Source organism: Corvus hawaiiensis, chromosome 3, assembly GCF_020740725.1.
Source record: "Corvus hawaiiensis isolate bCorHaw1 chromosome 3, bCorHaw1.pri.cur, whole genome shotgun sequence".
NCBI lineage: Eukaryota > Metazoa > Chordata > Aves > Passeriformes > Corvidae > Corvus > Corvus hawaiiensis.
Genome location: NC_063215.1, coordinates 64,361,258 through 64,388,483, shown reverse-complemented (window position 1 = coordinate 64,388,483; position 27,226 = coordinate 64,361,258). Strand labels below are relative to the sequence as shown.

General features: G+C 40.0%; 1 protein-coding gene across 5 annotated transcripts in view; it reads left to right on the top strand.

Moving 5' to 3' along the window:
• Positions 1–10,007, top strand: part of ADGRG6 (adhesion G protein-coupled receptor G6) — a 111,068-nt gene extending 101,061 nt beyond the window's left edge. For 3 of the 5 annotated variants that reach the window (XM_048297753.1, XM_048297751.1, XM_048297752.1), the window contains 3 exons: positions 636–737; positions 2,811–2,963; positions 7,240–10,007. In XM_048297753.1, coding sequence (XP_048153710.1) covers positions 636–737; positions 2,811–2,963; positions 7,240–7,418 — 434 coding nt within the window. In that variant the 3' untranslated portion in view covers positions 7,419–10,007. Of the gene's footprint in view, positions 1–635; positions 738–2,810; positions 2,964–3,233; positions 3,785–5,140; positions 5,188–7,239 lie in introns of those variants that run through there. The other 2 variants (XM_048297754.1, XM_048297755.1) reach the window with 2 other exon arrangements.
• Positions 10,008–27,226: the final 17,219 nt, after the last annotated feature.

Genomic DNA, 27,226 nt, shown 5'->3' with positions numbered 1-27,226 from the left:
CTTACCATTTTCATAATCGTTTCAAGTACATGCATGTGATGCACATAAATCCAGGTGTACTTTTTCAGAACACCCTTAAGTGCCATTTACAAGATGTCTGGTTTTAAAAGAATACAGCCCACAGTTCTGCACATATGGAACCACATCCAGGAGATATCTCCTTGCTAATATAATAGTGTTAGTATTTACTTTGCAATCTCTCTCTTGCAGTCCTGTTGGGTGCAAAATAATAGTTTGTTTCAAAGAAAAGAAAGACCTTTTAATCATTTTCCTCTAAGCCAACAATAACAACAGAAAAACCACCCCCCCCAAAAAAACCAACAAAAAAACCCCAAAAAACAAACAAAAAAACCAAACGCATGAACACTGAGCTGAATCTAAATCAACAATGCCAGTAAAAGGCATCCTAGCCTCTGTATTCTGATATCCTATACACTTACATAGCAACTAGAGGATGGGAAAACTTTAGTTAATTTCCATACCTCTTAAATGATGCATGGATGAAAATAACCAAATATTAAATTGACTTTTTTCTTTATTTGCACTTCACAATCTTCAGATAACAAACTTCAGTTAATCTGTTTATCTGTTTATAAATACCTGCTTGATTTGGTGTTTATTTGCTTTCATCACAGGTTTGTTTATATTTGTATTCCATTGTGCTATGAAAGAAAATGTGCAGAAACAATGGAGGAGACATCTCTGTTGTGGCAGATTCCGACTGGCAGACAATTCAGGTAAAGGCAGTTCACAGCTCCCCTCCTTAGGTGCTGCAGTTGTCTATAAAAGTCCAGGTAAACAGCTTTCTATGTTATTTTTAATATAATAGAAGGTAAGCCAGAAATGTGGAAAAATAGATTAATCATAGACTGTCACTTCAGTACTAATAATTTCCAAGAGACTTTTCAGATATCACTTCATAAAAATTCTCAAATCTTTCAGTGTTCCATTAAAGGCAGCTGGTAAATTTTGTCATGCCATGGGCAGGGTTTTGGAAGGCCCTTCAGACCCTAAAAAAAAAAAAAATTAAATAAGGATCCAGAGATTCAAATTTTGTCATTCAAAATCCAGTCTTACTCATTTTCTTGTATATTAAAGTATGTTGACTTTGAATTGTGTGGACTGTTAAGCTGATGTAAGAGCAATTCTTAAAAGTTGCATAGAAATATTCTGACTTCTTTTGCTTTTATCTTTGCCTTTTTAAACTGTCCTGTCCTTTACCATTTAATTCAGAGACTATTAAAGACTCAGAAACATGGAAAATTCCTTTAACAGAAGCCTTATTGGGTTCTAGAACTGAAGTTCATCTTCATCTGCAACAGTCAGAAAGGAGAGATTTTGGTTTGGACACATGAAAAGTGCAACACTTGAGCCACAGCATTTATAGTCTCCTGCACTTGGATCATGCCATCTTGGATGGCATGAGACTGCTGTGTTCAGGCAACTGGCCCTTCCTTTGCTGTCTAATGTGGTGATTTGGACCATATAATTCTTTCTCGTGTGGTTCTTGTTCAATGATGAGTGTTCAAATCTACAGTTGGTGTAAGGTGGCATAAGCTCATTGCTTGCTATGGTAAGCTTTCATTTTGTAGTAAGAAAGCTTGATTCTTTATTTCAAGGAGTTAGTACAAATTACGAAAATCATATTTGTTCTGATCAGACATCCAATTGTTTCATATGTTCAGTTTCCTTGTGGTTTATCCTGTAACTCCTGAACTGAAAAACAAAGATGGATCAAATTATTTCCTTCCTTTTTTTATGCTGCTGTTGGGCAGCTTGTGGGTATGAATATGGTAGAAATAAAAGCATGAAGGATTTGAATATTACAGTGGTATAGTTAATGTGATGTCATTATGCCTGGCATTAACCAGTGCCACAGGCTGGTTTTAATCTCCATGAACCTGACACTGTTTTCAGGCAGAACAGTGATATAGAAGTCAAATGTGAACTTGCATACCTAACTCCTGTAGCAATAATTTAGGATAAAGTATTTGTCTTGATTTAAATCAAGACTAAAGTGGCTCATGTATCTTTGGCTTGGACTTCTCTCACATTTTGTGAATTTCATTGAAGTACAGTGAATAACAGCAAGATGAATAAATTGTGAAACTTCCTGCACTTACCTGCAATTATATGATACAAAAGTAGTTAATTTTATTCTGCTGGTATTGGGACACCTGTGATGAGTTTTTCAGTGTTAGGGTTCTTTGGTCAGGTTATTGGTATTAGCTATTTAATTTAATTTTGGAAGTTATTTCAGCCTAAGAGCCTATTGTACTAATGGTTTGGAAAAATTCTTTAAATGTGAACTACTGAATAAACTTTATTATATAAATAGTGCACTAATATGCTGAACAACAAGTTAGTTGTTAGTATGTAGTATCTTCCTCGGCAGGAGATCAAACCCTCAGATGATAAGACCACTGTAAATGATCCTATCTATCCCTTTCCTATCACCTTTGGATTTTGCTCTTCAGGTCGGGAAAGTTTGGTATCCCTGTATTGCTACAAAGCTTCTCTGCACTCCTGCATTCTGGAAAGCCAGATCATACTTGCAGTTCTGCTGTCCAGCCAAACTACTGTTAGAGTGTTAGAGCCACCATTTTCAACTGCTGCGGTAGAGTAAATCAAGTTTGAATAATTTTATAGTTCTTTAAAACTAAAGAGGATACCTAACAGGAAAAGGATAGGGTATTTGTTATAAGCAATGCTAAGAAATGCATCAGATATTTTAAATACTCATAATTGAATAAATTAAGCATTTATTATCTATGGCACTTATTTACGTAAAACTTCTCAATCATCTTTAGATTGGAGCAAAACAGCAACCAATATTATAAAGAAGAGTTCAGATAATCTTGGGAAATCCTTATCATCTAGTTCCATTGGCTCCAATTCAACCTACCTAACATCCAAATCAAAATCTACGACGAATACATATTGCAAACGAAACAGCCATACAGGTGAGTTCTTGCGCTGCGACCCAATGCATCTGTGAATACATAGGTTTGTGCTAAAGGTACAGTAAGTGTTCCTACCCAAAGGTTAATGTGAGAAAATGTCATCAATTCATATAGTGTCAATGCTTTTAAAACATATGTTACTGTTTAATAAGAATCCTTACCTAACATGCAATACATCCAATATATAGATCTGATCTCCGCATGTTCCCATACTAAATGAAATAGGCTTGATGAAAGCAAATTTTGCTTATTATCCTATTGTAAACACAGGGTAGCCAAAGCACAGAGAGATGACGTTCTTCACCCAAGGTAACATGAAAGCTGGCAGTACAGCTGGAAATAGGAATCAAGTCTTCAGAGTCCAAGTCTACAGCTGATTGTCTTGGTTAAACTCCTTTCATCTAACTGTAAAACATTTATCGGTAAAACAACAAATGGAGCCTACTCGGAAATGGACATTGTGTTCCCAGAGTATGCATTGTCTTGCCCTTCTACAAATAGCCTTATCTACTGCGTATTTATTTAGATGTCAATGGTATATGTAATAAAAGGCATCATCTGTATTCCACTCATGCCATGAAAATGTGCTCATTTTAAGAACACTTTAAGGGAGCAAAGAAAGAGAGCAGCTGGAATGATTTGCAAGTTTGGTTATGTCTGAGATAATATTTCAGAAATTCACTTATATAGTTCAGATTTTTTTTGTTACTCTGTTTTTGTGAGTGCATGTTTTTGTCCTGTGTAAAGTCACATAGCATTATTACACAATACTCTTTTACAAATATAGTGGAAATAAAATCTGCACACATATTTAACTCAAAGGTGTGTTTACTTGCTTTAAAATATTTATTAGAAAAAATGTTTGCATATGAATTAGATTATTTCACTAGAAGGAAAGTTATGTTGTTTCTTAAGTATAAATTATTTTTAAGCCCCCAATGTCTCATTTATGATGGTACACTCTCCTTTCTTGATGCATGACACAGTTTCCAGGAAATACCTTTTATTTTTTTTTTTTATTGATGATCATTACCTGCTTCAGTTAGGTACACACATCCCTTTTTTTTTTAAGAATTACACTTGTTTTCTTGTTGACCAATATTCAGTGCATCCACTAGCATGAGGGATTGTGCATTAGGTATTTTAAGAGTTTAAAACCTTATTGGTTATTGACAACATACATGAAGTATGTCTGCTTTGAACACAGTAAAAATGAGAGATATCTTAGAAATTCCTGATAACTGATAGCACCTGGGCTTGCTCTCAGGACTGCTATTCAAAACTGCACTGGGAGCACACGGCTGCTGCCTGTCTCCCCAGGCTGTCTGTCCCTGCTGCCAGGTTGGGTTTGGTGTACAGTGCACCCAGCTGCCCTGATCAAGCCATTCATTCATCTCTTCCCTGTCGGAACACTTCTGCCAGCAGTCTTCCAGAAACAGCATCTTTAATATCCACCAATCACAGTGCTGTTGTTGAATTAATAGTAGAGGAGGACAGCATTGTGCCCTTTCTGCAGCATACGGAGAATTACCTTTTGTACTCATGACAGATCAGTATTTAGATCCTTGGTCTTGGGATTAATGATAAAAATATGCTTAAATGCTTTGTTGGACTCAGGGCTTTTTATCAGGATAACACTTAAGAAGACTTTGTGGTGGAGTTTATGCAAGGTGTTCTTGAAGTAAAACAAACTGTTTCAGATAAAAAGTAGTAAAGTTAAAATAAACTTACTCATAGATGTTCTTCAAAAATTATGAGCTGAATCCCATGCAGAAATTATTCCTAGAAAGGATTGCAGTTCTTAATGTAAACAAAGTTTGTAATGTGATGGTTTTTTGGGCATTAAGGGACTACAACAATTTTCTTTTTTTTTTCTTGAATTTTATTACATTTTACTTTGTTCTCTAAAAATACACATCTTATTGTGATACTCCACAGGATTTTTTGATAACACTAGGTTTTTAAATACTGACATATCTTCTCCTGTGTAAAAATAATAAAATAATAAAAAATAACATTCAGATTCTGATTTTTAATATAGCTGAACTTCTCAGTTTGCCAACTTAGCTAAATTGCAGGCAAATAATGTCATAGCTACATGTCTTGGCAAGTCTTGTTAATATGGTTATAATGTGCTCCCTGGAATTGACACAAGCATTCATGTGTTTGTGGTGTAGATAATGTCTTCTAAGGCCCTTTCCTCATCAGTGGTGGAGCATTACAGGTAAAGTGAGAATTGCTTTTGTTGAATGCATGGTTGGAACAGGGTGGAGGGATGCTTCTTGCATGATGTCCTCATTGATGCAGAGGATTTTGCTAATCAGAAACGCTGCTTATTTCTATTCTATCTTGCGCCACTGATGCTGAATCAAAGGACAAGCATGCTTCAGACTCTGGGTGTCTGCACTCTGCATGGGGCACAAAGCATTTAGAAGATACCACTTTAGAAAAGAGACTGTGTCCTGACATTAATGCCTGTGTGCAGTAGTCTGGGGAAAGGAGATTATCCTGAAACACCCGTACACAAAGCATACATTAAAAAGCAAAAACAATCTGATTGAGTTCCAGAAGATTGTTTAGTATTTATCAAAGTTATTACAGAAAATTTAATGTATTTATATTTGGTCTATGGCCATTACTGGATTAGTCTCCTAGACATTGAGATTTTTGTATCTATTAGCACCCAAAATTACTCTGAAGGATGAAATATATATGCCTGAAAGCCATCCTGTGAACTGCTGCTTGAATACAGAATACACCAACACAAATATTGGATGGACCCTCATGAGTGAACAAAAGAGGTCACTACAGCATCTTGTGCCCCAGCTGTCTACAAACCCAAACCAAATTCCTCATAGAAAGTACTTAAATACCCTCTGTAACACTTCTGTGAATTAGAAGTTAAGACTATCTCTGCAGAGAATTTGGTCATACAAGTCCCACTTATTTCAGGGATACATGATTTTAACCCTGTACTTAGATGTGAAGCCATTGGTTAGTAAATGCATAAATTTGAAAGGCTCTCAGGACTCAGATATTTGCCATTGGACGTGGAGTTATTCGCTGCAATTCATGAACATTCTTGCGTGCTTTGAAAAGATCATCCTGATAAGCCTCAACATGCCTGTTTCTGTTTTAATGAGTGAAACTGTTTTGATTTCTCTGTCTGCAATCCATTTCTTCTTTGCAACACTTTATGCTCTTTTATGGCTTGATATCATGACTTTTCCAGGGATGGGTTACTTTTCTGTTTATTTTTAGTTGGTTTATTTCTAAGAAAAGTTTTTTATGAAATCATAGTTCAAGTAGTATGCTTAGTTCTTAAATGATCCTTTAACAAGGAGTTTTTGGAAATTACTTTCCCGAGGTCTTGTAAACAGCCATCAAAACTGTCACTTGTAGAAAACATTGCTCCCCAGGGTACTCCACCTTACTGGTGGCTTGAAATGGTCCAGATCTTGCCCAGGTTCAGAGAATTAATTCCAGCTTCACTACAGTGGAATTAGGACAACATACTTGAGAAAATGAGAGACAAGCTCTCTCCTCATTTCTCGCTGCGTTAGCTCTACCTACTGACCATTCTCTGAACAGCACTAATGTGAGCCACTGAAGCAGACTTACCCAGTCTGGCCGGGAGTTGCCTTGCTTCTTTATCTCTTCAGCTTCACCCTTGACCTCTAGCTCATGGACTCTGAAGGGATGCACAGTTGTTGCATCTTTTCCTCCCTATAAACTTTCAGCCTGTACCCTCCACCATATGGAAAAAACAAAGTGATTCTAGGCAAGTACAAAGTTTTGGCCAGTTCTGGCTCTGGTTATTTGCTTTAAGATGCAACACATCCTTTGCTACATTCAGCACAGATTATATTATTTCTGTGCATAGCTCAAAACATCCACTGTTGAAATAATTAAATCTGTTTACTGTCATTCTACAGTACTTTATTATGTGGAGATGCTCTTTATGGAGATCCAGTGCTATCAAAATGTTTTTGGTTTGTAAGATTCAGAGCATCAGCAGTAAATTAAGATATTAAAAGGTCATAGGAGACAGTAACATTTTAGGCAAAATAATGGGGGGATAATTTCAAGAGATACCTGAAAGGTCTGCCCACAAAACCAGACATCTCAAAAGAATTTAGAAGAAGCAATGCCAACCCCAAAGGCCATTAATTTAATTCAGCAATAGTGGCAATTGAAGGCATATCTATGTGGGGGTGACACATTGAGTTTGCTTAAGAGGCCCTAACTTCTTCTTGTTGCTTTTTCCTCCTCTCAGAGAGTGTTTTTCTTGACAAGCCATCTTCAAAATTTGCCCAAGAGGATGGAGAACAGACATCAATCATCCCTGTCCACCAGGTTATTGACAAGGTCAAAGGATATTGCAATCCTCACTCCGACAACTTCTATAAAAATATCATCATGTCCGACACATTTAGTCGCAGCACAAAGTTCTAACTGGGTTTCTGATATATTGGAATACAAAGGAATACAAAAAGTCTGCCTGGAACTGAGAATATTGGATGTCATAGAACGTGACCTGTTCAGTTATTTTTTCCCAGTTTATAGTGTTCTCCTGTAAACAGCTTCCACTTAAGGACTGATTTCTCTTTTACTGTTGTGGAAAAAGACAATTTTCCACCATGGTATTGAGCTGTTTTTAAATGTGTGCCAGCCAGCATGATGCCTGGACAGCCAATTGTAATCCTGTGTAAATATCTTTGAAGAGCCACAAGGCTAACTTTAAATTATATAATCCAAACAGAAGCAAGTCGTGACTCCTGGAGAAAATAGCAGACATGTCACAAAGTGCAGGAAAACTTCTATTGAGCAGTTTGCTGATGGTCTTTTTCTTTTGAAAAATATGGATTTTCCCTATTACACTTGCTAGATTCTTGCTTCTTGAATGTCTAGTGCTGTTCTTTATTCATAAGTGAGTAAAACCCTAACACCAGTTAAAGGGTTATTATAAACCATTTTGCCTAAATAGACCTAATCATTACTTACCAAAACATTCTGTGCTGTAAAGGCAGGCCAGTTTGTATCCCTATACATAGAAACACAGTTTACACAAAGTCGTGTTTCGGCATTTATTAATTGGTATGTACGAAATGCAGTGTCTCCCATCTCAAGTCTATGTTTAATGTTCTTTTTTCACAAAACAAAATAACAAAAGGACATTCAACAATATATAGATATATAAATATATACCTAGAACTCTCTCTACACATATTTTTTATAATAATGCACATGGTAAATATGACAGTGTATACCACAGACAATCTAAAAATAATGGACGGTGCTAAAACTTAAGTTTAAATATTTAAATATAAGATGAATTCTTTGTAAACCCATGAGTTTGTCAGTCTCTGTACTTCAGATATACTGTATGTATAGACACCTCCAAATGGCATTACAACATTAGGATAACCTGGTCAACCTATTGTTGACCAATAATAAATAAATAACATTTTTCTGGGCATATAACGTTATCAGTATCAGTATCCCTCTCTTGCCTCCCTGTTGAATGACATGATTGAGGTTGTTGGATGTTTAAATGGTGTTCAGGCAATATTAGGGAATTGCACATTGCTATACTGTGTCCATAATGACACTGAGGGGTGTGGGGGTGTGTGTGCAGAGAACAGAGAAGAGCATAAAATGCTTACTTGTTTTACTCTCTATAAATGTGTGACATATTAGCATGTGACCTTGAGTGCCAAAAGGACATGTCTCCTCACGAACCAAGTTTCACCCCATGACAAGCATTATAAAAATTGTAGCTGCACATGTTTCTGAAGGCATGTGCTGAAACATCAAAGGTTTTTTCAAGTACTGCTTTCAGATGAGAATGTGTCCTAATGGAAGTTTTAATTTTTAAAAATTAATCTTTTTTTCAACCAAAATATTTTTAGCTGCATATTCAATTATTTAAATTCAGAGAGCAGAAAGTTGTGCTGAGATTTTTCAGTTGCCAAGCAGGTGGACGCTCAGTGATTAGGGATGTGGATTTGTGCTTTCTCTGCTCTTTGCACGTGCTTTTGAGTGCAGAGATCATTTAATGCTGTGACCGCACAAATGGCCCACTTTCCCTGGCTGCAAACACCTGGCGGGAGGAGGATGTGCTGACAGCGTTCCACCCAGGAACACTGCTGTCGCTACACGCACCTGAACGAAACCTCAGGCTCGTAACTGCAAATACTTCCGTGGTGTATGAATGGAAGTCAGCCCCATTCACTCAAAATGTAATTAATAACAGCAAAGACTGTTGTCAGATACTTTTAATAATTGAAATCATTTACGGAGAGATTATGTACAAGCATTTACTGAACTTATATTTTATCATCCCACTTGCTTAACTACTGTAGATAATAGTGTTCACAAAGCAGCTTACTGTGAGATTTCTACCTGATTAAGATGTTCAAAATTGAAGAGAAGGAAAATCAAACATTCCTGAAAAAAATGAGGAATCAATAAAACATATTAGATCAGTAAAACATAAATAAAAAGAAAACACAGTATTCTGAATGAAGCTGAGCTGTAACCTATCAGTTTAATGTACATCTACCTGTATTTTTGCTGAATTAAGATTTTTTTCTCTTTTTTTTACTACCATGTAGTAGTCTTAAACTCTGTGTCACTTAGTTGCTCTTGAATGCTCTCAATTCTACAATGTAAAGCTTCTGTTTTGTAGTTGACATGCTGTAACCTCCCTTGTATATATTTATTTATTTGTGAGGTTAAATATGTCGAATATACTTAGCACTATAATGACTGTTCTTGTTACTTTAATGCTAAGTTTCTGCTTCATCATAGAAGAAGAGGGAAAGAAAAATTTCTTATATGTTTTTTCTAAATAACTTGTGAAACAATTTACCATAGTTCTATCCTTTGCAACTTTGAGGAAACTTGTCAGTGTAATTTGTAATACTAGTCAGTGAAATACAGTGTAACAGGTTTGAAGATGGACTAAAATGGAAAGAAACCTTTTCAAGTAAACATTCTTTATGTTAGTGTTCCAAATAATTAAAGCCTTTTAATAGTGAATGGTTGACTTTTATTTTTCCTTTTTAGTGTTTAATGGCAAAAATTACACAGTGGAATTCTGGAAAATAATCTTGTGGTTTTTTAAGTACTTGAGACACGTACACGCCTAGCCAAAATGTTGGAAATAAATGTGCAAGACTAACTCCATCTCATTGGGGGAACGCATTTTGCAGAATATGCCTTTCCCTTTTGTAATTTACTCAATGCCATATTCAGTGAATGATCTGGAAGTTATGCAATCCCATTTATTTAACAGTGGCAGCCGTGTCATAGAAATGAAAGGAAAATCAAGGCAACAGGATATGCTGGGATGGTATTTTAAAGTAATACAAATGAATAATCTAAAACTCAGGAGTTATTCCTTTCTATATGTTTCTCTCCAGTTGAATGTAGTCCATCATTATCAGTAATTTCATTCAACTTGTAATCATACTTTGACTGATCACTGCTGAAATATTTGATTCAGCCAGTCTCTTGATTAATGTACACTAATGTATAAACAATAAATGTCACACACAAATGGCCTACCTTTATTTGCTTACCTCTAAAGAACAGGGAAATATGCTGAAATGCGTCAGATCTGCTCCCCTGTATTTAAGTCTCATCACAGAAAATGCACAGAATACGAGGATTTAGCAGTGATATCTTTTGGAAAGCATTAAAAAAAACCCCATGGAAAAGGTGGCATTTATTAATGAGGTTGCTGGGTGTGCCTGTGCACAGTCTGTGTGTGTCTGTGGACAGTGAACACCACCCTTGGGCTTTATGCCTTGAGGAGTGTGGGAGGACCCTCTGAGGAAAGGAGCCCAGGATTTTTTTCCAAGTAGAATCTTGGCAGATGCCAAACTTGTAAGGAGTGATTTGCAGCATTTGGGGGTGGATTTATTTTTCTCCTCATTTCATCACTTTTTAAATACCAAGAACAATTTTATTTTAATCCTCTACTGTTAGCAGCTTCCTACTGTAACCCATTGAGTTACATAAAATGCCACTTCATTTTATTACTTTTGAAAGGCTGATCTATAATCAGACACATCTATGTAACTTCAGGGACAGCTACCGAGTTACAGGGCAGCAACGTGTCATTCATGGAGTCATTATAAAAAGTTTTTATGCATTTACTATATATAAAGATGTAAACCCACATATGGGTCAGCAAATTAGGCAAAGGGCTTAGAAGTTAATGTCAGGGAAGTCAATTATGCAAACCAGTCTGTGGAGCAGACATTTCATGCCCAGCACTCCAGCTGCTGCTATACCAAGGAGGCTTTCCCCTTCACCCTCCACTTAGCTGGTCTTTGCTTACTTGGTCTATTTATTTTTCAGGTCTCCTGGCACCATTGTGACACTTCCATCCTCAGGACAATCATTTACTGGGGTGCTAGAGAAAGACAAAGGGAAAAATAAAGAAGAGAAAGGGAAACAAACTAAAAGAAGACAAAGGGTAGCTGCCAAGGCCTGCTTTGCATCTTCTTATACTTTTCACACGATTTCTTGGCCCTTGCCCCTTGCCCAGGTTGCATCACCCTGACAACAATGGAGACAAGGCCATTGGAGTAGGTGGAACACACCACCCTGGCTATTTGTGTATTTGTCAATGTAAACTAATATTTTTGACTCTCCAGCTTTAAGCTGAAAATCTGCCATGGTTCTTCAAGGCAACAATTCCAGCATTTCCATGCTTGAAGACTAACCTAGCAATAGTATTTCTGTAGTTCAGAAAGAAGCTAGTGCCTCTCATGATGAGGAATCAGTCTGATAAGCATCACACCAGAAATGGCTAAATAAATGTCATGGAAACCTGTTCTGGAAGGATAACCCTTCCTCAGATGCATCTGCTCACTCAAAGCCAATGCTGCTGTTGTTCTCATTAGAGAACAGTTTTAGTACTCATGAGGAGTGCACCTTGGCGTGCTGTCCATATGGATTGCTTAACCACAGCCATCTGACGGCACTTGGAGTGACACAGTTTTCTCGAGGTGTGTTGAGTGATCTACCTTAAAAAATAAATGCCAGCTTGATACTTTAGCATGCAACAGATAGGCTAAACTTTTTATTCTGACTATTTTAGTAAGTTCTCAAAAAACATATCTTTAGATAGAAAAGGGTTCTCAAAAATCCCAACTGTATTCTATACATGAAGTGTAGGAGAAAGAGCAAATGCTGGTAACTCTGGTCTGATATCTTCTTCCACTGCCAGGTTTTTCCCAATCTGGGAGCCCTCCAAAGTGAGGGGAAAAGGCAGCTGTGGTAGGGGAGTGGATCCTTCTCTGTCCAGTGGGCAGAGGACTCCCACTGTCCCTGTCCTGCTGCATTTCACAGGTCTCCAGTACCAAGTGCAGTAAATGCAATCATATTATGCATTTACAAAATTCCACTCTGGTTTTCTTTTCTGCTTGTCTGGCTCCTGCTTTTCCAGCAGAGGGCAGTGGCATATTTCTAGTTGTAAAATCCAGTGAAAAATGCAGAAAGATTGCTCCATACGTGCACCCGCGCAGAAATAAGTAGGAGAGTTCATACCAGGTTTGTCTATTATTTAGCAGTCGGTTACATCACCGGATAAAGCACTCAGGGAAGTGAGGGGAGAGAGCTGTCTGCCTGCATTTGGGCATATTTAGTGGAAAGAGCAATACAGAGTCTCTCTGTATTCTCTCTTGCTGGTTGTTACATTTTCTCCTTTTTTTGCTCTGAGGGGATGCAATGGAATTAGCAACTGCTACACTTCTGTCAGCTGAGCAAACAGAACCAGCTCACCATTTCAGGCTTGTACACTTGCTTATTCCAGTACTGGGCAAATGATTTGATCTGCAGGGATGCCAGCCTGTGACTCAGAAATTCACTGTATGCATAATTGTCCAGGGAGGAAAAAAAACCAGCATCTCTGTGTTGACAGTGGCACACAGATCCATACCTCTGTACCACTTTTTCCATCAAGGGCATAGGAACAGATCTGCTGTCAGCTGGATCCTCTGCTCCACATCCTCCTTCCCCACGGCACATATTACCCAGTCAACTCAAGAAAGGTGCAGAACTGCTGGGCTACAGACTCAGCGGTACAGCTGCCCCATGGCCATTCTGTCACAGGGCAGGACTGACCAGAAAGCTGCTCCATTGGAAAATGGCACCGTGTTGAAATTAAATGTCTCATCTGCAATTCTGGCTTGTACCTAGACTCTCACTGGCATGTCCTTCTCAATCCACATTGCACCAGCACCAAGCTAAGGGGAGAAGAGTTGTCCAGGGTAGATGGAGCAAGGGAGGCAGGGAAGGACATGGCCTGCTCTAGCCTCACTTACTTTTTTTGGAGTGTGGCTGCTGTGGCTGTGAGAAGAAGGAGCAGGGGAAGAGAGGCCCATGAAGGGTCAGGACTTGATGTACAGAGCAGAGCACAAGACTCGCTTGACAGATGTCATGACACCATCCTTTCTCCAAAGACTCGTGGCGTTGGTGTAGCACAAGTTCACAGTCACAGCACAGCTGTGTTACTGGCACTCACCTTTTGGTGTCCTTACACAAGCACAGCTCTACACAAGGCAGGAGCCAGCATGAGCTCCCCGACATTTCTCTGTCCTCCCTACAACCAGAGCTCACTTCCTAGGAAAGCAGACATGCCAGTATGCCTCTCAGTCTGGCTGCAAACATCTCCTTGCTCAGATATGATCATTTTCTAGAACTAACCAAGGTACAGGGTGATCATGCAGGTTATGCAGCACTGCCTGGGTCACAGAGCCGCAATCAACAGTGTAGGACAGTGAGGATACTCCAAAAAGGAGGGCAAGCATGGAAAAATAGCACTTGCAAAGCTTTGCAGGGGCTCTGAATGACAGGGGCTGAGATACTGTGGTTTTCCATGTAGAGTGCAACTAAAAGAGCTCTCAGAGAAGTTCTGTGTCTGCACAGGCCTAGCTCTGTGGAAGGACAGATCAAGGGGATGGAGCTCCAGCAGCCTTGCTGGACTTCAACCCAAGGGTATCTTCTTCACTCTTTCTTTTGTGTAGCCTAGAGATGGTGGTAACTGTGGAGCAAGATTTGAAGCAGTCTGGCTAATACTTCTTGCATGTTAGAGGATATATTCAGGCAGACTGGGGCTTAAAATGGTCATCCAAAGCAGCCCCTACCCCTTGCTATGCTTAGGTGGCAGCTTTTACCAGAGATGAGGAACTTGTATTTATTTTAGCTAGATTAGATCCTCCAGATCTTTGCACCAGTTTCAGCAGGAGGTATGGTGACGTGAGTCTGTCATGGTACTCCTGAGCTGGCTGGGCAGAACTGACAGAAAAGCCAAATGCACATTTCATTGCAGAAAAGATCAACCAGAAAAAGATCAGCACAGGCAGAAGCAGCCTGTCCCTGAGTGTGACTGTTGGATACTGTTGCTGGGTTACAGCCAGCTGATTTTAACACATCCCACTCTTTTATTTTCATTGATTTTTCAGTGTCTTTCAAAGATGGGTCTTTTTCACTTTGTCTCTTGCTTTCACCCAAACTGAAGCATGCTTTGGTTCAGCAAAGAGGCAATCCCCCAATCATATTTTATCCTACCAGATGTGGTATATGAAGTTTCCTACCTTCACGCAAAGAGATCCTCTCACTGCAATCAGACTGGACATCACTTGGAGACTAATCTAAGGATAGTCTATAAATTGCCTCCTGACCAAGGCACAGGTGAAGTACATGTCCTAATGAAGCACCGGAAGACTTTCAGGACTGAGAAGACCCTCTGTCACTGGAGGTGCCTAAGAACAGGCTGAACCTGGGCTTCCGAAACCCACACATGTGGGTGCCACCATCAACACTGACAGCAGTATCAGGTGACACAGAGAAAACCTCCTGCCCTGTGATGATCCTCTTTAATTACATGTAGCTATTTTTACTAGCACAGCACACCCTTGAGGATGAAGGTGCTCCCACAATAAATCCATCACTACCCTCTCTCCTGTCTTATTCTCCCCCCTCAATTGTTTGACCACAAACCCTTTGCCTGTAACAACTGCATCATCCACCAAATAGCTTCACCCCTCTGAACAAGGACCCCACTGCCGTCACATTCCCACACTGCCAATAACCACTCCAGTTGCCAGCCTATCCCCACTGCATCAACAGCCCCTGTTGCTTTACTCACCAAAACATCCTCTGTAGGATAAAGCAGAGATGGGCACAACAGCAACATCTCCCAGCTCTCGAGCAGCCTGGCACTGGCTGTGGTGCAGCAGTGACCTGCATGTGCTGGAGGAGCAGGTGCAGGCACAATTGCCACATCACCCCTGAGCCCTGGTCCCTTTTAAAGGTGAGTTGGCAAACCTCTGGGTAAGGGTTTTAGGCGTATGTATCGCAGGGTTGATTTTGACAGAGATTTGAAACAGGGAGGAAAAATATACACCCTCCTGGAATTTCTGGTTCCATTTTCCTTCAGATTAATGTCCAGTGTAGGCTTGTGTGGGCTATTTACACTAGAAACCAGGGCTTCTCTCTGGCGCCTTTATGAACCAGGTTAGATCTGTGCCAGGGCTTTAGGTATTTGTTTTACTTTTTAACCTTTGCAACGAATTAATGCAGTTGCCTGTGTGAGCACGGCAACTGGCACGTCCTTTGACTCTGCCAGGAAAATCAACAGGCCTTTCTTCCCAGTTAAAAGAAATACATCCATTGCTGAAGATGCTGCAAAAGACATTTTAGTGTTTTCTTTTGGTTGGGTTGAAAAAAGATGGTGAGAAAGAAGCTCAGGGATAATGTCCACATGAAGAAGTCTGACTTAAACTGTTAAGTTGACTCGGAAGTTGACATTTGCCAGGGATGGCAAGAATTAACTTCTCAAACACTTGGGCATGCAGGCAGAGAGTCTGCTGCAGTGCTCCCTGTTTAAGCAGCCATCTCAGCAGGTAGTCAGCAAGCAGTGGGATGGGAAGGATATAAGGAACAACACATACTGCAAATGCAGCACATACACACATCCCAGACAGGTCTGAAAAAGGGGCTGCGTGTTTGTTCTCTGATTTTTTTTCTGAACCACTGTATACACAATCCATCACAAAAGCAAAACACTAGCTGCAATTGTCCCAAAGTCAAGCCACAGAAAATAACAGATAGTTTTCCAGGATATTTGCAAATAAATGTATCAACCCAGCTCCACACATTGAGATATTTAATTAAATGACTTGATTTTGTTATTTTTCATACCACAGAAAAAGAAATTCTCCCTTTGGCAGAGAGTCCTTCCTCCTTAGATCTCAATCTCTGCCTTACAGGGTTTTTATGCACACAAACCTTGAATTGTCTTGGCGCATACAAATCACGACGGATTTGGCTGCCTGATGATAGGAGCTGCAGTAGCTTATTCCCATAAACCAGACATTTCAATGTGTGTAGAGCAACCCTGTGACTGTGATTGGCATGTGGTTACTTTCCACCAGCTTGTTTCTCCCATGACTGGCACAATGCCAAGAGAAGCATTTTAATATTAAGGTGGTTGTGGAAAAGCAGCAGATGCAATAGCTGAGAAACAAAAAAAATATTGCTTTATGAAGTGTTTTGGCTCATTTACCTGTTCTAAATAATTACTGATGACTAAGTGCCTGAGTTCAGGGAACAAAGGTTGTTTGTCTTGCACAGTTTCATCTGTCCGGTTTGGGATGGATAGGGTCCACTAAACCAACACCCACATGTAAAGTAGGAAATTCACAGAAATAGTTTTCTTCATATCAGCTAAATCAGGATCAGTATGTTTTAACTCTTTTGCCCTACACTTGCAATTTATTTCTTAAGCCACACTATGTCAGAGGATGAGGACCTTCATCTTCACTCAGGCTGATCAGAGCCCTCCTACCTTCCCCAGATACTGATAAAGCCAGACCCCAGTCTTGTGCATAACCTCAATATATATTTTTGGGGTTTCTAGCATGGATATCCTTTCAGTGGGGGATTAGTGCTGTGGTTCCCCAGAACTTGCTTGTCTATTGCAACAAAAATGCACAAACAATTACTGTGGATTATCTTCTTTGACATTTTATCAGGATCCATTTAGCTGCACAGCAATAGCTTTTAAGTGTCAGTAGTTACATGGCATATATTTTCATTGCAGAGGTAGCAGAAGCTTAAAGCAATGGGTGGATGCTTCACCATGTGTAATCTCCTTGGCTGGCCTCTCACATCCACAAAGTTGGACATCTTTTCTCGAGCACTCAGACTTCCCCTTCCATAAATCTCGGAGCTCAGACTTACAATGAAGTTATTGCCATTTTAAAAGTTTGCCCTGTGCTCCTGAGCCATTAAAACTGCCAAGGTGAAGGTTCTTCATCCACCTCTTTTTCTCCAACATGTTTTACCTTTCACTTGTGGCAAGTTAAGAATTGAGCTCCCTGATGCCAGCCCTCACTCAGTTGATGCACACTGAATTGCTGTAGCAGAGCATTGTGCTCAGGACCTGAATGCACTGATTTATCAAGTGTGACATGCTACTGATGGCTTCTTCTTGTGCCTGTGAATCTGGGTGTAACCAGCTGTGTGAAAAACTATAAAGGATTGCTTGTCTTTGTGATGATTTTGGTAATAAGAGTAAATTATTTCAGAGTGGATAAATGAGGAAATAATATTTGCTATTTTTAGCCTTTTTAGCTGAATGATCTCTGAATGTAAATGAAATTATCATTTTTAAAAGGTAGGACATCAACTTACAAGACCTTTGCACAACACATATGTAGTGTTTAAAAGTATCTGAACTTTTTGTGGGAAGAAAAATTAAAAATAATAAATCCTTTATCATACTGGATTTATCATACTTTTATCAGCAGAAGGAATGCTGCTTCCAAATGGCAGTGGAGTTTTAGATGAAAACAGATTTCAAAGTCCTGAGTAAAGAAAAGAGAATTGCATCTGATCAGTTACTGCATGAGAACAAATAAACAGCACATCTTGCACTTCTCTGTCTGAGAGGATATGAAAACATCTGCAAGCACACTTACTGAAAGGTAAATCAACCATCTCCACTTGTCCTGATCAATGCATCAATTGCAAGAAACTGTCAGATAGCTTAAACCAATAGCAAATTTATAGTTAAGACTCAGGAATGAGGCAAAACTAAAAAATCAAGGCAAAGAGCAGCTGTAAGTTGTGTCATTTATCTCCTGAAAATGTGAAACTCTGAGGTAAAAGCCATCCCAAATCTGGTCCCCAAGGCTGTCCCAGGAGGGTGGCAGGTGACTCCTGTGACACTGCACCAGGCAGATGGGGTCACTCATCAGACTTACAATGAAATGTCGAGCATGGTCCTGCTGGGACAATTTGTATTGGTGAGGGGCTTGGCACATGGCCTAGCCTCTGAGGAAGGGATCTGCCAGTGCACTCCTCTGAGCCACCTTTCTCCTGAAAAACAGGGAGTGAGGGAGAAGGGAGTGTGTAGCCTGACTTGTGGGTACTATGCATATCATTACTGGGGATCTGGGAGAGCTGCTACACTCTGCCCTGAGACCAAATGGAGCCTGACAAGGGACAGGCATCACAGCATTACCAGGGCAATAGAGCACTTAAAAATCCTGAGTCCTGTGAGCCCAATTCAGCCTGCTCAGTGGGGGTCTTTCTAGAGCACCGCAGGATTTCCCCCACCAGGAAACTGCATTACAGAGCAAGACACCACCTCCCCTTTCCCTCTCATTCCTGGCCCTTTTCATCTTGTGGTTGCTATGCCACTGAAACAAAACCTTCCTCCTGACAGCAGTGCTAAGCAAAGCTCATTTTCTGCAAGATCATTATTCCAGCTGTCATCTTGTCCTCAAACTTCCCGTGGATCTCCTGGTGAGCACTCTGGCGCTCGGAGCACACAGGCACTTGGAGGTAGACAGAAAGCAGAAAGGAGACACTGCTTTCCAAGCACCCCGCTGGCACTCTCAGATCCTCGTGCTCTTTATCTCAGCCCCAGGCTTCATGCGTGACCCTCAGCAGCGCCACGTCTCTCGCTATCTGCGCTCCTCCGGCAGCAGCTCGGAGATAACTCGGAGCAGGGCACTATTCTTAGCCAGCAGCCGGCAGCAGGTGCGGCCGTGGGCACAAAGGCACACGTGGGAAGGTGGCAGAGCACAGATCCCATCCCGCCGAGCAGCCCCAGGCCTTCGGGAGAGGTGGCAGTGCTCAGGCGTGAGCGCATGATTAAAAATAAACTAACTCAGGCCCAGGGGACTGAAACAGTTCAGAAAAAGTCCTATCTAGAAATGTAGAGGAATAATCAGTGATAAGCAGCCATGGAGTAAGTAGTGATAAGCCACGTGGGAAGCCTTTGCCACCAGAAGCCATGCTGCTGGTTGTGCCTGTGCTCGTTGTTCTTCTGCAGCCACAGCAGTGTCAGAAATGCATAAGTGGAAGTTTTATCTTTCTTTGACTTGTCTCCTCTCTGTGAAAAGTGGTGCCACACACTTGGCTCAATAAACGCAGCTGAACTTCTGTATGGAGCAGTTCATGAAAATACACATTAGAGGGAAAGCAGAAACAGGCTAATGTCACTGAGATTCACCCGTGACACTAAAGAGTCCCCAGCTCATGACCAAAGCTTTTCCTAGGAAATCTGTCACATGCCAAATGTTAAACTTATGTCTGGTATAATTGGCTTCAAATCCGGGTAAAGACGCAGATAAATTGATGCATAAGCTATAAAGAAAAAAAGAAATTAAAGAGAAGTAAGAGAAAATGTTGGAAAGGTCTCAAAAACTTTTACTAGAATATGTTAACATATAATATCTTTTTAATTCTCCAGCACCTTTTTTCAATTTAAAACAAAAACTGTATATACAAAAAGTCTTCAGACACTGACAGATGTTTTCCTTTTACATATTTATGTTTCTAAAAAGAAAACCACTGTGGGAAATAGTGGTCAGAACAACTTTTTGGTTTTTGTCAGAAATCACTTTTTGTTCCACACTGGTTTCAAGCCTGTGCTTTCCTGAGTTCAGAGGAGCCCATCTGTGCCTGAGCAGTGCCACCTGACTGCAAGCAGTGCTGAGGATAACACATTTTCCTGTTCTGGAAATTTTTCCTGCTTAATAGAGGGAAAATCCATTGAAATGAGAATTTCCAGCAGAGGATCTAATAACTTAAGGCACTAGCATAAATTTTTTCTGAACTCACCCAGTGCAGAGATCCAACAACTGAGGACATTGCAGGCTGGGGTGTATGGCTGAATTTAAAATAGTTTTATTGTCCTTTGAGTGGACAAGTAAGGCTGCAGTAGTCAGTTTCAGAGCTGCCTCTACCTCCTGCCATCCCCTCAGGCAGCTTCCTGAGCAGTCTTATCTATTTTATAGGGTTTCATATGGCTCTTTTCATGTATGAATATTGTCTCACCTAGTATCAGCAGAGTTACTGAGTTACATGTTGTACATGCAAAACTCGATTCCCAACACATCTGCAAAACCACTGCCTGCATCCAACTTCCACACAGCATTAGGGTTGCAGGGAAGACACCTAGCATCTGTAGCAGTGTGACCTGCAAGTCACTCTTCAAACTTGTCACTCCAAAGTACCCTTTGACTTGTAGGCCATTCCTTGGGGCACTATTCTTTGGTGTTGAGGGGGTGAGTCAACTCTCTAGATGCTACCTCCTGTTGGGTTCAGAAAAATTGGAACATCCTCAAGAAAAAGCAGGGAAAAAAAGAAATCCATGTGGTGGAACTGAATAATAAACAGCTGCAGCAGAAATGCCTCTTTAGTTGCAACTGTGAGGTCCCCCAGTTCTGGAGCACCTGGCCATGAACTGAAGGGGCTTACAGCTACCTCAGGGTCAGTTTGGGGCTTTTTTTTTTTCAATTCTCCAATAATATTAGGCAAATAAGAAGTTTTAGATGTCTTTGTGATGTTATCCCTCATCTGTAACAATTTTTGCCATTTCACTGACTGTTTTTTTACATTTGCATTGGTGTCTGGGGCTGTTTAGCATGCCAGGTAGACTGCTCTGTGAAGACAGGTTTCCCATGATAGCATGGTACACAGACATGCAGAGCAAAGCTGTTGTACTTCCCACCTCCCATCCAAGCTCTTCACTGAGTTCACCCTCTTTCAGGTTTACATTCTTTGAAAAGGATGAGAAAATAATTGCTTCTCCTCCTTAATAGTAGTTATCAACAGCATTCTCATTTCAAGTTCAAAACACAGCACTGTAACAGCTACTGAAAAGAAATTAACTCTACCGTATCTAAAACCAGGACAAGAGCCCAGAAAAAACATCCCTAGGAAATAGACATTTGTTAGAGTCTGATTCAGCAGCAAAAGCAGTAACTCACTGAACGCTGGCAGAGCACCACCTAAGACAAGCCATAGAAGTAAGAAAAGGTTTGGTTGACTGCACGTGCTGCTTCTTGCTCTGTATCTGGCTGGTGAATGGTGAATTCAGACTCTGGTATGGCCAAAGCAGCACATTCTACAGTGCATTCTAAATTGCTTGGAAAAAACATCCTCCTGAAAATAATTAAAAGTTTGCAACTAATTTCAATGTGGTCACGCATTTCAGTTGTTTTCTTTTTGGTCATTTGGTCCAAAGAGGTTTCAAATGTTTTGGTGTCAAATTTTGAGAAATACATTTGCAAATTCTAGAGTCAAAAATTCCTGGGAATTTGTACAGGATGCAACCAATTAATTTCTCCAGATAAGGACAGCACAATTCATGTACTACATTCACTAGATCTGCTTCTGTCAAACTGGCCTAATTTTTATGCTGAAGATTGCTTACCTTAAGTGATGTTTACTGCCTTTTGACACTGTTTGAAAGATGCACCAAAAAAACGAGGGGAAAGTAGCATTATACAAAACTCCAATCAAATTCTCAAAATAGTCTGATCAAAAATAGGAATAATTTTCTCTAAGTACCACAAGATTAAATAATAATACCACTAGGTTGTCTTATAATTGCGTTCTGCTTCTTTGAACAATTAGATGCACTACATTTTCAAGCACTTCTCTGCAAACATGAGGGTTAGAAATGAATGCTTTACTTTTTAAATGCAATTAAGACAGGCAAACAAACAATCGCAGCTTCAGCTGGCATAAACCAGCATAATCACACTGGTGGAATTACATTCTATGCTGAAGTGTTTCAGTTAATAATCACAGGTTCTTCCCATACATCTTTCTGCCACTTCATTTATCTCGCATGCTGCTTCTTTCCCAGTCCTGTAATGAATTCTAAAGAATTAAGATATGAATTGTTGCAAAGCAACATATTTCTGTTGGGACAGCCTGAACCCTTTGCTTTGAACAACAACTGATGCAGCTACAGGCTAGAACATTTGTCCCTGCAAGAAGTCTTCTCTTAGTGTCTATAACTACTTCTAGTAAACATTCACAAAAGCTTGAGCAGTTAACTTAGGGTCTCTCTGTGGTCTTGCAATGTGCCACAACCAATTGCAGCATAACAGTAGTGCCATAAGACCTCAGGTTAGGTCAGGCTCCAGTGACCTGATATGCATCTACATGGGGCAACCAACACAGCTGTAGAAGTGCAAGCACATCCATTTCTACCTCTCTGCTAATTCTGCCTTGGTTTTTGTTGTCCTGCTCTTCTTGCTACTTTTCTTTTATGGGTCACTTAGGAAGTCAAGGTGGGAGGTGGGGACAGTGCTGGATCCCAGCCTGGGAAAGCTGCTGTTCCTTTTGTGTGTACTTGTTTGGACCCACTGGTTCCCAACAGGCTTTGAGGGCTCTGTGTGCTCTTGTCTTGCTGGAATCCAGACCTATTCCTTCTTCTCTCAGAATAAAAAAAACCGGCCCAGACCCAAGATTGGAAGAACTGAAGATAAATTGAAGAGTCACAGATTTTTGTGGCCTTGGCACTCTGTTTTCCCCCATTTTAGGGAGCTTGTTCTTGTTTTCCTTTCTCTATCACCATTCTTGGGGCAGGAGCAAGTCTAAGTGGTGTAAGAAGACTCCTCACGAGGTTTGATTTCTCAACTTTTTAGTCCTGTAACATGACTTTGCTCATAGCATTTTATAGCCACAAATAATGTATTTTGGTGCCTGGTTGCCAAAGCAGCAAAGAAGTGCTAAGTGAAAGGCCTATTTTATATTAGCCATAATCCCTTTTAAACTGAGTGCTTCAATTTGTGATTTCCTGCCCTAAACTACTGGTGTTTCTTTTTGTTTAACTTCTATGTTGAAAATACCTCATTTCAGATATTTTAACACAGTAGTGTTTCTACATAAGTTTAAAAATTCCAATTATAATGTAATTTTAGAGTCCAAAACTGTTTTATGGGCTGGCTCGCTGCATCTTTTTTTTTCTTCTTTTATTCTTTTATAAAAAGTAAATTCCAGTTGTGAGTTCATGAGCTGTAATAGAAAGAACATGCATATCTGGGCTCAATAGACTACAAGTACAATCTACAGTTTATGAAGGGGAATTCTTTCCATATACTTTTTTTCCTAGTTCACCAGACAGAAACAATTTTCTGGTTTATTCTTCATGCCTTTCCAGAGGTTCTGTTTCAGCAATAGACCAGGTTCCACTCACTGCCACACAAGGATTGCAAAATGCTTGAGCTTATGATGTGCAGCTCATTCCAGCATAGAACTGATGGCATTCAGGGGAAGAGCACGGAGGAGAAACAAAAATCAAGAAACAGGAGAGAAGCTGATGCTCACTTCATGGTACTTCCAGCCAGACTAAACAGTATCTGTTCCACTGTGGCTTTTCACGTGCAGAGAGTGGTCTAGGGAGAGCCTAGAATTTCTCTGTCTCTGAGAGTAAATACCACTCTTTGATGTCACCCTTCCACCCAGTGCTGTGCATGGACTACAACAGAGGGAAAGGGAAAGTTAGGACTTTTCTAGAAGACAGCCTGAGTGAGGACTGAGGTCCTGGAGTGGTCAGTCCCTCCCACACTCCTGCTCCTTTCACTGTCCGTGTTGGTGCATAAAGGCCACAGCCAGATGGGGTTTGGTGTATGACAGATTGACAGCATCAGACTGAAAGGCCCTGAACAAGTCACTGATGATGATGTTTTTCACTCTTGCTCTCCAGAGAACCTTGATCTTTCTCAAATAGCACAGAAAGGAACCCCTTAAAGCAGCAGGGGAATATAAAAGTGGCAAGTTCAATATAGCTTCTTCAGAGGAACACATAAGAGTACTCTAAGGAAAAAAATAAAGACAAAGAAAAAAGGTTAAAACTTTATATTTGCATAAACAGAATATAATTATCCATGCTAGATTTAGCCATGCCAGTATTAAAATTAATTTCTTGTACAAAGCATAATATTTTGCCTATGTTTCACAAGTTCAGAAGTGAATTCTCAGGAGATTTAAACCTTTTTTTTTGTCTTACATAAAACAGAAGCATTCAAGTATTTATATATACTTGAATCTTATTATCTTTGCAACACATCTGAGTTTCCTCTGTTTTTTGATTGCATGATGAGAATGACACAATTTATATGTATTGGCCTGTAAGTCTGTCTTCTGTCATTATTACAGTAGCAATGGTTCAAATATTTTAAGATAAAATTCATCATTGCAGAGAGATTAAGAAAGCAGAAGACATTTAAAGTAGATTCATGAATTCTGCATCTCTTCCCAATATTTCCATTAAAATTTCTAACCACAACAAAATGCCACATTGGTTCAGACTGACAATTCATCCATCCGTTTTCTGGCCAACAGAAGATATGTACAGGTACTTTGGGAAAAAGTATAAAAAACAAGCCATATCTGAAGTGAGTGCTGGTATCCCCCCTCCTCCCCACACCCTGTGTGCAGTACTCTACATTGCATTTCCTCTATAATTTTATTCCTCTGTTGCCTCATACTGTGCTATCACACTCCAGTTTCTTACTGTCATCTTTCCCCCGAGTATCCCAAATCTCCTTCAGGCTTCACCACCTCTCTGTTCTGCTCACAAATCGTGTATGGGTTTATTTAACAGTACAGCCTGCAGTAATGTGTCTCTCATGGGGCTGCATTAGTAACCTCATTCCATTGCTAAAAGTTTTCATTCTCTATCTTTTAGCAGTTATTTGCTCCAAAGGGGATTCTTTCCTAGTCGGAGGGGGTTTTAAGAGTTTTTAGGGTTTTTAAGACCTCTGACTAATGATCTTGCTGAAAGCTTGTAGAAGGTCCATATATACTACACGGATCCACATACATTACTTACTAAAAACTCTGTGAGGCATAACTGCCTTGATAATATCCATATTGTCTATTCCTTTTTGTAATGTATTATTCAATATCTGTTTGTTCTACTCTTTAGGAAGCTGTTTTACAGATTTTCCAGAATGAAAAATTAGACCGACTTGTCTACATATTCCAAGACCACTCTTCAGTGACTGAAGTCATCTTTGTCAGCTTTCCCTTCCTTGGTATTGCTGAAGGTTTAAACTGTATGCTATTCCCATGTGCAATAGTTTAGTAATTTTATGTTTGAGATTCTTCAGAACTCATGGCACCATTACTATCTAGTCCTGGTGATCTGTAAAGTTTGTCCTTCACCACCCAAAAACCTGAAATGGAAATACCTGCAAGAAATTCTATTATGGTTTGTAGGGTAGCCTGACCTGAAAAATATGTGGGGTTTTCTGCTTTGACAAAGTCTTTCTTATCGTTTATGAGTAATGCATTCTCCTGCCAATAAAAGGAAAAGGCACCATGTCCTTTTCTGGGATCCTCCCTTCCTTCGGGCTGTGCCTCCATACACAGAGAGCATCACCAGGCAGCAGCTGGCTACAAGTGATGCACAGCAGCAGTTCACCTCTGGGCCCCTCACAGAACCTGGCCAGCCTTCTCTCAGTGGCTGTTACCTCATGGCACCAGGAGAAAAATGGTTTAATGACCTTCTCTATTCATCTAATTGCTTTTTGTTTGTGGCTACTAGGTACCCCAGGCAGAGTCAGCCATTTAGCATTACACCCCTAAAAATCTATATATAATCTATAAATGCTGCCACTCCAGCCTCAGCATTAACTGTAATGTCAAGAAAGTCAGTGCCCATTGAGGTCTGGTACTGCTGCTGCCCCACAGGTGTCTCACAGCTAATTGGGTACTGAAGGAATCTTGCAACAGCTTATCAAAAAAAAACGTGATTTAGGCGTGTTTTATGGAGTATTTAAGGTATGAGACATAAAAAATTAAGACATTTGAGGAGCAGGAGAAAAAACAATTCATTTTTAAATGACAAAGGAGAAGGGAGCATTCTGCTGGAGCTGAGCTATGCATTCTGATGCAATAAATATCCACTTCTTAGCAGTTAAGCCTGGATTCCCACTTTCCATTATTATGATTCCTAAAAAGCAAGAGGAAGTAATAACCTCATAGATATGAATTTAAGTGGGGCTAGATGAGTCACTAGAAATGTCATGAGAGAGCCTTCCTGGAGTGATAAGTCTGAATTAGATGGATTAACAGGATCTTTCTAGCTCCAACTTCCATGCTAAGATTTTTCATAGTTTATGAAGAGTGCTAATTCACATCTTTCCCCCACATGCACACTTTTCTTTAGAAAATCTAATATTGGCTATGTCAGGAGAAAGGATATACGTTTTCCCAAGTCTTTGTCCTCATTCAGGTTCATCCACTCCCTCTTCCTCAGAGGTGTGTAGAGCAGTCCGTAGCTTGACTATAGATGACAAATGTGCATAATTTTTAACAACACAGGGGAGCTAGTTTCTCAGCTCTTTCAGTATTTTCCTCAACTTTCTTATCATTCCCACTCCACGATAATTTGGCTTTATTTTTAATTGCCCTGAAAACCCCCTTACTCGAGAAGAAGAAATAATATGGCTGGTACCTTCCTCAGTGCCTTTGCCAATCAAAATATAGAGCTTGCCTTTTCCTGGCAGCATGGTTATCATGATTCAAGCCACTTGGCTCTTTGGTTAGCTCTCTGGCATGTAAAGGAAAATTCACACCAATGAAGAAGAGAACCATTGAGCCATTAAATATATTTATTTGAATATTTAGGTCTTTGGCTGCAGAGAAGTGTCTAGGGAGAGCTCCATATTTAACAAGGGGGTTTACTGAAACCACGCCCACAGACAGGACTTCTGCAATTTGCTGACACCTTTGCTGAACATCCCTCTGTAAAAGAAAGGGGCAAATCTGTATTGCAAGAGACACTAAGAGATAAAACCAATCCTTTCTAATGCAGGACTGCAAGGTGTTACTGCTAGAACAGGAAATCCAATTCCCAGCAATACCACATGTATTATATATAATGAGGAAATTATTCTCCTCTTAGAGAGACTCCAGGTAATAAG